Source organism: Cervus elaphus, chromosome 18, assembly GCF_910594005.1.
Source record: "Cervus elaphus chromosome 18, mCerEla1.1, whole genome shotgun sequence".
NCBI classification, from domain to species: Eukaryota; Metazoa; Chordata; class Mammalia; order Artiodactyla; family Cervidae; genus Cervus; species Cervus elaphus.
The window spans coordinates 98,196,352-98,208,950 of NC_057832.1; the positions used below are offsets into that span (position 1 = coordinate 98,196,352).

General features: G+C 40.3%; 1 protein-coding gene across 1 annotated transcript in view; it reads left to right on the forward strand.

Moving 5' to 3' along the window:
* Window positions 1-12,599, forward strand: part of SND1 (staphylococcal nuclease and tudor domain containing 1) — a 411,141-nt gene that overhangs the window by 42,958 nt on the left and 355,584 nt on the right. The window contains exons 5-9 of the mRNA XM_043873509.1: window positions 688-848; window positions 1,602-1,693; window positions 2,292-2,450; window positions 4,012-4,118; window positions 6,749-6,839. Of these exons, the coding sequence (XP_043729444.1) occupies window positions 688-848; window positions 1,602-1,693; window positions 2,292-2,450; window positions 4,012-4,118; window positions 6,749-6,839 (610 nt within the window). The remainder of the gene's footprint in view (window positions 1-687; window positions 849-1,601; window positions 1,694-2,291; window positions 2,451-4,011; window positions 4,119-6,748; window positions 6,840-12,599) is intronic.

Here is a 12,599-nt window from a genome sequence, read left to right on the forward strand (position 1 = left end):
AATTCAGATGAGAGAGTGAAGAGTAGAGCCATTTCTGGGTTTGGTTGTTTTTGATGGCTTTTTTTTTTTTTTTTGGAGGCGGGGGGTGAGTGGTCTATCTACTGGGTTACTGCTCTTGTGCATAGTTTGGTTTCTTGTCTGATGAAAGAGTCTTCCTTCTTCAAACTCCTTTTGCTTAGCTGGCCTTATGGCAAGTGTAAGTAGTGTTGGGGTGACACTGTCTGTAATAACGATATTCGTTCTGTATTCCCCAGTCCTGTTCTGCAGATGACAGGGAATAAGGGTGATTCTTAGTCACTTTTGCTGTACTGCATCTGGCTGAGGTCTGCCTGGATTCTAGTTCCTGAATCTGGGGTGGTTAAATGAAACTCTCCTACCTGGAGTGGCTCCCTTGTAAGCCACCAACTTGTTCTTTTGTAATCACTCATGGTGGCAGTACTGAGAAGAGTGGTCTGCAGATATTCTCATTAAATGCTGTTACAATTGAGTCTTCTATTGGAGGGAATAAATCTGGAGTCTGGAAGTTGCACTCCAGATAGGTTTCTGGTTACAGGCCTGGGTCTGAAACAGTTGCTTTGGTTTTTTCCAAACAGAGAAGATGCTGTAGAAACCCAGAGTCAAAGATGACCCTGTTATTTCTCTTGTGAACTCATTAACCACACTTATTTCTTCTTTTTCACGTCCCAGTCCTGAGCAGAACCGGCTTGCGGAATGTGAGGAGCAAGCGAAAGCAGCTAAGAAAGGGATGTGGAGTGAGGGGAACGGTTCACATACTATCCGGGACCTCAAGTATACCATTGAGAACCCAAGGCACTTTGTGGACTCCCACCACCAGAAACCTGTCAACGGTGAGGCTGTCGGGGAAAGACAGATATGACTCAGGGTGATTTCTCTCTATTTGCTGTTGAGCTCCTTGAGATTAATAAAGCAGATTCTACTTTAGTACCCATGGAGAATTGTTAAGGGTAGAACAACACCATGGTATTTTGGAAGGGAGCTTTCATCCAGTTCATATAGGGATCAAATGTATTTTGCAGAGAATAGTCATTTGCTGCTACAGAGTAGTAAATTGCTGGTAATTTTGCACGTGGGGGATCTTCCTGTTTTCTCTAAAAAATGGCTATCTCTAAATACCACCTCTAAAACTTCAAGGTAGAAATATGTATTCTTTATATATCTAAACATTTATGCATGCACACACGCCCCCACACACACTATATAGTTCTCAGTTCTACTTTGAGACCTTATTAACTTGCAGACTCAGTAAAATAAAATGATTACCGATCCTGAATTATTGTTAGTTTTTGCCAGGCACTCAGTATACAGATGAGCAACCTGGCTTATGGATAACAGAGCTTAGGTATGAGCCAAGAGGTCCCAGAAGGTTCAAAAGATGTACAGTTGGTTTGAACCAAATCCTCCTGGAATAGCTTGGGCAGGAGTCTGTGTGAACACTTGTGATCTGCCAGTGCTTTGTCATCTCCCAGGGTGGGGATTTCTTGGGATTTGGGAAGAGGAACTGTGCTCCGGGCAGTTTGATGGGGGCGTTGTTTGTCCTTGGCACGACCTGTGTCACTCAAGCCGTTCGTTCTGTCCTGCAGCTATCATCGAGCACGTGCGGGACGGCAGTGTGGTCAGGGCCCTGCTCCTGCCCGATTACTACCTGGTCACGGTCATGCTGTCAGGGATCAAGGTCAGCTCATACGCTGGGCTACGGGGTGGTTCCTGGAAGTGTTCAGTGTTGGGGAGACTTCATACATACCATTTCTTTTTAGTATGGGCCATTAACATTGACTGGAGTACTTTAAACTTTGCAGTGGTGCAGTTCTATTTAGATCAAATAAGACTTTTTTAAGTACTCAGAGTCTGTTTGGAGTGGGCTGTGCAGAGATGGTTTAAACCTACAGAGGAGGGGATGGGAAGCCAGTCCATGGGATCACAAAGACTGAGCAACTAGGTATGCACACGCAAAGTTTGCCGAGTGTGTTGTCTTAATGTAAAATAACCATTTTGATTAAAAAAGAAAATCAGGGACTTAAAGCGAGACACTGGTGAATCTCTTCTTGGCAAGGGGTCATTTTCAAGTGTAATTAATGATTTTCCCCATGTTGTCGTGAGTTTTATTTTGCTTTACCAAGAAGTCTAAGAGGATGATATTTCCAGTTGCTTTTTATCAGTGTGTTTTTAGGAGGGCTGGAAGACCTGATTAGACACCTTTCCCAGCCCAGCTTTGTGGGTTTGCACTGTTTGGACTGTTCCTTGTGGGCTGAGCCGCCTCACTTGTCCTTTAGTGCCCAACTTTTCGACGGGAAGCAGATGGAAGTGAAACACCAGAGCCTTTTGCTGCAGAAGCCAAATTTTTTACTGAGTCTCGACTGCTTCAGAGAGACGTCCAGATCATCCTGGAGAGCTGCCACAACCAGAACATTCTGGGTACAATCCTGCACCCGGTGAGTGAGCCTGGCAGACTGGACCATGTGGGGTGGGGGTCCCCTTGGGGTTTGAAGAGGTGCATTTGACTTCTGTTCTTCCTCTTTGTGTTTAGGAGCCATTGAAATATCTTGGTAGGGTTATCATCTGCTGACTTTGAGACCTTTTTAGGGAGTTATCCGTTCTCTGATAGAATTGGACAGATTTGCAACTTTGTACCTTTAGAAAACTAATCTCAGTTGTGAGGAAGGACGCTTGCACTTATTTTCCCAGATGCTAGTCCTAAAGATTGCCAGTAAGAAAGGTAGGAGGTTGCCACATCAGTTAAGAAGTGGCAGTGGAACTTGTAGAATGGGATTGCTGAGGTTTGCAAGTAGGTTAGCTGTTTGGAGTACAGTAAGTCCCCTACAGAGGAAGGAGCTCAGTTCTCAGAGTGTATTTGTTAGGTCTAATTTGTTTGTAAGTACAACAAAGTTAGCCTTGGTACCCAAGTAACACAGTTGGCTATATGCTGCTGGCTTCTATGCTTTTTCCAGATATGCTGGGCTTGAAATGAAGATACGGTACTCCTGTACCTTGTACAGTAAAGTGCACAGAAGCGCAACTGCTTGTGGAGGATGCACGCACGTGACAGTGCACGCCGCACTCGTGAACTCACTTGCATGGCTGGACGTGCAAACGCACGTTCACATCATTGAAAGTTTGAGACTTGAAGGTTCACTTGTAGGGGACTTACTATATGGGTAGGACTGTCATGAGGAAACATTCCTTTGGAAAAACTGTGTCTCAGACCTTATTCAATTGCTGCCTAATGCTGCTTTTGAGTAGGAAGTATGTTAAGATCTTGTAGTTCTGACTACTGGGAGTTTTACCCTAGTGTATACTTTGGTAGGTGGGATATTTTGGATGGGAAATTGCTTTTTAACACCCAAGTTTAAATAGATTGTCATTGTAACCCGTATCCAGTACCAGAATAAACTACCGTTCTTCTTTGGCTAGAGAATTCTTCCATGATGGCAGTTGTGGAAGGCTGGGAGGCTTGGTTTGGAATGTGCCAAGGTCATGTCTATTTCTTCTGAAGTGCTTGCTGTCTGCCGGGGCCCTGCCAGATGGCTCTGCGTCACTGTCGAATGTGAATTGTAATTCACGGGGCAAAATGTAACTGTAGTTATTCCCTTACTCAGCCTGTTCTTTGGCTCTCCCCTTATGAAAAGGGGAGTAAATGCTGATCTCAGGGAAGGAAATAAGAAGGTATAATCTCTACTGAAGATTAACATCCTCTGTCCACAAGAAGAGCTGTTGAAATGCCGATTCCATTCAGTGCCACTGACATTTATCCTACCCTGTTAAGCGCGAGTTACTGTGTTGGGTGCTGTGGGGATATGAAGCCAGGGCTGTTGAAGGGAGTCACAGAACAGCGTCTGCCCTCATAGGGCTGGTTCCTTTATGAGAGAAATGACTCTACTTCATTATTTTTTCTTTAACTACAAAATAGATTGTGGCTATGTTAATCACGTCAGAAATCAAGGGAAACGGATTCCCTTGCAACAGAATCTAATCTGTGCCTGCCTTATTTTTTAGAACGGCAACATCACAGAGCTCCTCCTGAAGGAAGGTTTTGCCCGCTGTGTGGATTGGTCTATTGCAGTCTACACACGGGGCGCAGAAAAGCTGAGGGCAGCTGAGAGGTAAGGCCGGTCACGGAAGCCTTCTAGCCAAGGATCTTGGTGTAGGGGACTCCAGGGGAAGGAACCTCGGGATCTTCTCTCACCCAGCCACATCAATGTACAGGACTGGGGAAATGCCAGAAGAAACTGGGATCTTGTAGAGGAGTGACTGGCTTACAATCTCTGGGTTCAGTCTAATTCAGGGCGGTCTACTGATTTTTCACTCAAACATTATTGGTCACCTGATTTGCTTTATTAATGTTTTCATTTCACTTTTTTTTCCAAGCCTCTCGCTTAAATTTCAGGTTTTAGGCATTTGAAGTGAAATAAACTTGAGGCTTATTTGAGGACAGTGAAATAACTTACCGGTTCCTTCCTGACGTGCAGGCTGGAGCCAAGTGTATGATGGAAAGACAGCCTGTGGGTCCCTAAATAGGACTATCCAATGTTACTGCAAAGCCTGATGCCCTAATTTATCGAACTGTATGCTGGAGTTATAAATGCTAATACAACTGTAAGGTGTCGTGTTTTTGGCTGGGTACCCCGTAGTTAAAGCAGATGGAGCAATAACTGATTTCTAAAAAAATGATAGTGGATATGCCAAAGATCAGTGGCCATTTCAGGTGTTTCCAGGTGTAGGTGAACTTGAGTCTCCAGGTGGAAAAAAATGAAGCAGATAGATGAATAGAGATGATATCGTGTTCATAAAGTCACACCCACTACCTCCCAGGATACGTTTAGGTAGAAGGCCAGGACCACTGGTGCCATTCCACTCAAGCCTGTGTGGTTTATTTCAGAGTCATACAATTTACAGTTTTTTGCCTTTGAGGTGTACAACGAAGAGGTGTGCAAGAACATGAATTGAATTTCTCCTTTCTTAGGTCTCTTATAGCCTTCTCTACTTGTAAGCAGAAATACTTAGAACTGTTTGTAAAAATAGATTTTAATCTGGGCCATTTAATATGGCATACCTGACAAAGGTAGGTGCTTGGAAAAAACACAGTGATTGTATACATTGTTTAGTCTTTTTATGTTCCACAGTTAAATTCAAAAGATACAAAACGCGTATCGAGCACAGCTTTCCAAATATTTCTGATTATTTTGTGATGCTCAGTGTTTTTTGTTGTTGTTGCCATTGTTCAGAAAATCCTGTAGGTCTATTTTTCTAAATTATTATTTTGGTTGATGATTCTTTTTGCATTCTTTAAGTTCCTTCCTCTCTTTGAAGAAAGTGAGTTACAGTGACAGTAGTTTCTACATGTTTTATAACATCTACAGGAGATTTTTAAGATGGCTCATCATTAAAAAACAGATTTAGACCAAGGAATGCAGATCATATTTCAATGATATGATTACTTGCCTACTGTTTTGCATGCTGTGTTAGAACTTGCTTGCATCGTCGGTAAATCTCTGTTGAGGTATTTCACGTGCTTTTACAACTACAACATGCTGTTTTTGTCTTTTCACATTTTAGCACTGCTTTGAAAAGCTGCAATACCATTTTCAGAAATAACAGTTTAATAGTTCCTTTGCCCTACATCCTTTTATTTCTAAATAAATACTTTGACAGTTTTTCACTGATAGAAAATATATGTGTGTGTGTGTATGTATATATGTAAATCTTTGCACATATTCCCTGTCCCTCTCTTACTCTGACTCAAAAAGTCTTTTCTGGGCTTTGTACTCTAAAACAAATGTTTACCAACATGATTTTTTAACTTTTGTTTAAATTCTATTGGATTATTGTCCCTTTTTCTTCCTCATTAGATGCACTATAGTGACCATTTTGTTCATGTTTTCCACATGGGATTTGGGTAGCTAATAACCTTTTTATATATTTAAATATTTCCTTATACATTCATTTAATTTATTTTTTATTTTTTTATCTTTTGGCCACTCTGTGTAGCATATGGGATCTTAGTTCCCTGACTAGGAATTGAACCCATGTCCCCTGCACTGGCAGCATGGAGTCTTAACCACTGGACCAGGGAGGAGGTCACAGTGCTCTTTTATTTTTGAAGAATGTTTGTCTTTCATAATCAAACAATAAACTCAGAGCACAATGACTATGTCCTACTCAGTCTTTGTAGCATCACCGACTCAATGGATATGAGGTTGAGCAAACTCCGGGAGATACTGAAGGACAGGGAAGCCTGGTGTGCTGCAGTCCACGGGGTCGCGAAGAGTCAGACTTGACTGAGTGAACAACAACCTTTTTATAATTCAAATAGAAGTGAGCAGGCTTATGTCTTAAAAAATACTTTTGTTAGATGTGTGCGCTCTTCCCTCCCACTTAAGAGAGCCGTTACTCTGTCACCCCAGCGCCTGGCATTTAGGGATCACTTGAGAGGTACTTGATACGCCAAAGAGCTAGTTAGCAAGATGGACTTCTACCTTCCAGGCTTGAGAAAGGGTGTATCCAGACCCCAGCCTGTCAGCCGTGGGTTTATGGCATATATGCGTGTGGGATTGTTTCAGCTGCTGTATAGTTTTCCTTGTGGCGGTCACACTTTGTGCTGGTCTGATAAGCCTTTTCTCCTGGGTGCCTTGTCTGTGAGATAGGGTTTTGTGCCGTTTGCTCCTGTGATGGTGGTGGATTCCGTCGCTGCCCTAGTCCCGCTGAGTGATCTGAATCCTTGCTTTGTTGCCAGGTTTGCCAAGGAGCGCAGGCTGAGAATATGGAGAGACTACGTGGCTCCCACTGCTAATTTGGACCAAAAGGACAAACAGTTTGTTGCCAAGGTGAGTCATTCTCAGCATCTGGCGCTGCACTGTGCATGCTGTCAGGCTGGTGATAATACAGAGATCTGAATAATCAGTCAAGGGCTGAAGCCTTTCTCTTGAAAGGCAAAGCACTGATGCGTGCATATGTGTGTGCGTGATTGCCTGCACGGGTGTGTTTGTTGTAAGGAACTTGGAAACTATAAGAACGTAAATTTCTGCTGTAGATTTGCATAACTTCATTAGAAATTCATGGGTTAAAATTGTGCACCTTGACCCTTTGAAATCTCTTATATGCTGGAGGTTCTGTCTGTCTGCTTAGCAAATGCCGTTCTCTTAGATTGCTTTCTTTCTTTCTCACTTGCCTTTTTTTTTTTTTTGCTTGCTTGTGCTGCGCGGCTTGCAGGATCTTAGTTCCCACCAGGACTTGAATCCCAGCCATGGCAGTGAAAGCGCTGAGTCCTAATGACTGGATCACCAGGGAGCTCCCTCTCTTAGATTTCTTATGCCCAAGGGTATAAGACCTCAAATTTCTCTTCTTTCTGGTTTGAGACTCTTGTGGTTTTTTATTTTTTTCTAATGTGGAATGTTTTTGTGGTTTTGAATTTTTTCTATTGTGATGTGTTTTTCTGAGGGCTCTCCACTTTGCTGGGATGGATTTCTCTGAAGGGAACTGAACTACCGAATAGATTGTTTGGATCCAGCAGCAGTGCTGTAAAAGTGTTTTTTTGAAAAAACTTCATCTCGGGGTTTGGTACTTTGAGTGGTAGAACCTATAGTAGACCTCGCTTTCCCAAAATTGCTAATGTTTTTAACTTATTTTTACTTTTGGCAAGACATGCTGGAAGCTTTGTCATAATGGACTTAGGATATCATATCCTTGGACTGAGAAGTGACTGTCCTAAATGTCCAACGGTGAGTTTAAGGTGGAGAGCCACTAGGTGGCACTGTCAGCCTGAAAAATTTTGGAATGCTTTCTCTCAGAATGGTAAAATTTTAACAAGTCTCCAAGGAGTTGACTGGAGTTCTTCACTTTCTTTTTTATGATGCCCAAAGCAGTAGGTCACGGAGCGCTCAATCGGCCCCTTTCCTCTTCGAGTAGACGGTCTGTCTCTACCCCAGCTGTCGGGTTAACTGTAGTCGTGCCTTTCAGTGGACGTTAGTTGAAGGAGCTCATGATTGGATTCTTCATATGTATCTTTCACATCTTGATGCAGATCAGAATGGACCGCTGCTTCTTTGTGTGAGGCCCACACCAGCTTGGGAACTTGGACATAGCTGCTCTGCCGATTGGAATTTATTTGTGTTTATGTTTTCCTGTAATCTGTCCTAAGGCTGTAGAAGGACATAGCTACACAAGGAAAGCATGACCATTCACTCACCAAGGAGGCAGGCCTTCCATTTTTCACCATCATCACAATTCCAGTGATACAGATGACTCTTGGGAGAGTCTCATTACACTGTCCTGTCCCTACCTGCCCCTCCTCAGTTGAAACTGAATTGGTAGAGAAACCTACCTAGATTTGGAAGGGTTTTGGGTCTTGGTTACTTGGGAAACTAAGGCACTGCTGAAGAAAAATTCTTCATCTAAAGAATTAGATGATTGAGCCAGCGGCTTTACATTTATCCTGAGTATGATTTTATTGGTAACTTGAGAAAGGAGAGCTTTAGGACATATAGAACATTCCTTCCATTTTGAAAAAATCCAGGATCTCAGGATCTATTTTTGTCTTTTTTTTGTTTTAAAACAAAGTGAGCCTTTTTTTTTTTTTTTTAATTACAATGAAGTTTTATTTTTTACAATGCCAGAATAGAGGAGAATATCTCTATAAAAGCCATCTGATTAAGGATCCTGTAGTATCCTAAACATAAATTTAGGTCATTCAGATATAGGCCTATTCAGAGAGTAGAGAGAAAAAGGTTTTCACTGAATTTTTTAAATCCTTCAGGATTATTTTTGTTTTTAAAACAGGAAAAAGCACAAAAAGGAGGAAAAACACACTTACTAGATGAAATTACTATGAAAGAAAAAGTTGATCATACTGTCAATTGTGGGTGTTGGTAAACTGGCCCATGGGCCAAATATGGCCCACCATTGTTTTTGTGTGGTCTGTGAGCTAAGATTGGATTTTACATAGAAAGAAGGGTTTGTGGCACGTTAGAATTACATGAAATTCAAATTTCAGTGTCATGAGTAAATTGGAACATAGCCACGTCTCTTCGTTTACATGTTGTCTGGAACTGTTTTTGTGGTATTGTGGCAGAGGTGAGAAGTTGTGACAGAGACCATATGGCCTGCAAAGCCTAAAGTATTTGTTATCTGGCCCTTTACAGAAAAAGTCTGCTAACCTTTGACCTATAGCAGTCCTCCTCAGAATGGTTTGATATGATATAAGGAACTTGAGCCAGAATGTAAATCAAGGCCTTGCTGCTTTCATCAAGAAGGTCTTGCTATGGAAAAAATGTCAGCAATGTTCTCGGTGATGTAGTTGATTTATGTTCTGGTACAAGCGCCTTATCTCATTGTAGACTGGCAGTCACTGTTTGAATAGTACTGACTTGTATTCTTTTGTATATAATTTTTAAGTTGGTAAGTTTTTACTTTTAACATGTAGACATTTTTATTATTTTTTTTAAATTTTATTTATTTTTGGAGTTCTGATGTCAGTGACTTTATTACACCTGAATTTCCTTAACTTTGGACAAAATGAGACGACTAATTTAGCAGGCTACATACAGTCTTACAGGCACACTTTCTTATAGGAATATATCTAATACCAACCATAGCAGGTTAGATTAGTGAAGGATTTGACAAATTTTAACTCTAAGTTTTTTGCGTAGACATTTTTAAAGAACTCTGTGGGCTTCTTAAGAGAAGTGTACTGTTTTATTTCCCTCTCACTTGAGGCAACCATTTTCAACTCTTGGCTAATCCACGTCTTTGAATAAAATCTTCAATTGCTTGCTCCTAATTTTTCAGGCGTAACCCCTTTTTCTTCACACCATGGAAGATGAGGATTTGGTTTTTTCACACATGGGTCTGCATGTACTTTTCTCTGTGCCTTCTAATAAGACTATATCATAATTCTGGCTCAGTTAATATTCAGTGTTTACTTTGTAAATGCTAATCACTTCTGAGATATATAGCATGTTATGACTGCTTTTCATTTCCTGCATGATTTTTTGTTTTTCCTGGAGTTAATTTTTAAATTTTATGTATATATCTTTTATGTACTTATTAATTCAACCCCCACGTTCTGTCATCTGTTCAAATCTTTTCTCAAGACATGATTCAGGTCATTATTTTTATCTTTTTCCATAGTACTTGCCAGGAGCCTTGTGGCCTATAACAGTCTAGTTTAGTTTAGTTCTTCTTTTTCCTTTTATAAAGGTGTCTTCTTTGGATTTCTTTACCATTATCTTGAGTTTTTCTTTGCCTCACTCCTGGATTGGAGCTGTTTGCTGACTCTTACGGCTTCATTATGATTTACTACTTTGTTTTGGTGACACACATTCTGTTAGCTTCTTGGAAAAGAGTGCTTAGAAGGTAGATTTTTTGAAACTGTTCATGTCTACTCTGTTATTACATTTGATAGTTTAGATGGGTATAGAATTTTGTTAGAAGCTATTTTCTTTTAGAATTATGAAAGCATTGCTCCACTTTTATTTGTTAGGAGTTTTTGTTTGTTTGTTTTCTTTCTTTCTTTATTTCTTTAGTGGCCTGAAATCATTCTGATCTCCCATCCCAGTGCTGTGTTTTTTTATTTCTATAAGCTCTTAGCAAATTCTTTATTCTGAAATTTCACAATGATGTGCTTTGCTTATCCATGTGTGATCATGTTGTGGTTTAAAAATTAAACCATATTAAAAATTAAATTTTAACTCTTTTGTTGTTGGTTTCCATCTAGTTTCTCTGCTGTTTTTCTAGAATTTCTGTTTGGATGTTTAACTTCATGGACTAGTCCTAATTTTTTCTTACTATTTTCCATTTTTTTGTTTTTTCTTCTTTCTAGATACCTTCATGTTTATCTCTCATCTCTTCTATCAGATATTTTATCATGCTGTGTTTTAATTTCTAAAAGCTTCCTTTGTTCTCTGAATGTTTCTCTTAGTGCTATTAAAAAATAACATTTCAGAGATGAATATCATCTGTTAGGATTTCAGGAATTAACAATAATTTGTTAAAGATTTTTCTCTCCCTGTATAGTCTGTGTTCTCTTCAGTTGTTTTTAATTCTGATTGGTTATTTTGATCTCTTCTTTTCCGTATTAGAGACTTTCTTTAGATATCTGGTAACCTCTGGTGGTCTCTCAAAGAATGAGGTATTCAGCACTGGTTTAGGAGCAGTATGAAATTTAGGTATTCAACACTGGTTTAGAAGCAGTATGGGATTTAGTGTCTCCATTTTGAAATCCAGGTGCTTCTTACATTTTAAAACAGTCCTAGTTTTGGGCCTTATTTTCATTCCCCCTCGAGATCCCTGATTTGATAGTTTCTCACTCTTGGTGAGTAGGGGAAGTCTGCAGTATAAATCAGAAAGACTTTTCTTTTCTCACCACTAGCTCAGGATTTAGCTTTCCTGAGTCTGTAGAGTCAGTTACCACTCATTCCTCTGCTTTCCAGCTTCCAAGTTTTGTTGCTATATTCTTCTCTCTCATTATCTTTGTCCTTTCAGGCTTTGGCAAACAACAGGACAAAGCAAAATGAAAAAACAGCCCCTCAAACCTTTTATTTTTGTGTAGAAGTATTTAGGGAGGGTAACAAAGTAAATACATGAACTTCCTTTTTTGTTCCTTGTGTTCCATTGTAAGGCTGCATCATAATTTATTTAACTAGTCCCCAGTAGGTCATTATTCATGTCATTTATCACTTTTCCATTATTTAATAAATGGAATAAATCTCTGCCTAAGTGGCAGTTATTTCCTTAGAAGTATTTTGGAGTATATTTGCCAAATAGCTCCCCAGACATTGGCAACTAGTGTATATCCCATGTGTGTTCATTTTAAAATATGTTGTTAGAACAGAGCTTGACCACCATTTTCTTAAAGGACCATAATAGTAAATATTTTAGTCTTTCTGGGCCATATAGTCTCTTTGCAACTCTACAATTCTACCACTATAGCAAGAAATCAGCTATTGGTAATGCGTAATGAATGGGTGTGTCTGTGTTCCAATGAAGCTTTATTTACAAGAGCAAGTGGTGGGCCCTTGGCCATAGTATGCCAAACTCTATTGTAGAACACAAGATGTCAGCATTAAATGTAAAAGGGAAGATGATTTCTTTTCCCAAGCTAGAACCCAGCGGCAGTTTTGTAGTTATTTTGCCTAATTTAAAACATTTGTTAATGACAGAACTACTCTTGCAAGGAAACCTAAAAAGGTCCTAAGGTGCGTTGGGCTTTCCTGAACATAGTCTGGCAGTCCTGCAAATTTTTGCTGAAGGATTCTGCTCTGAGGCTGGTGTGACCATAAGGCCTAAACAAATAGAGTGCCTACTGGAGAGAGGACCACTGTCTCCTAGGTATTAATTTATTCCCTGGTAGCTCAGCTGGTAGAATCTGCCTGCAATGCAGGTGACCCTCGTTCGATTCCTGGTTCAAGAAGATCCCCTGGAGAAGGACAGGCTACCTACTCCAGTATTTTTGGGCTTCTCTGGTGGCTCAGATAATAAAGAATCTGCCTACAATGCCGGAGACCTGGGTTTGTAATTTTACAGAGAACAGCTAAATAGCTAAAAAGCCTGCTAAAGGTGACCTATGAACTCTAACTTTGTGCCCCTGG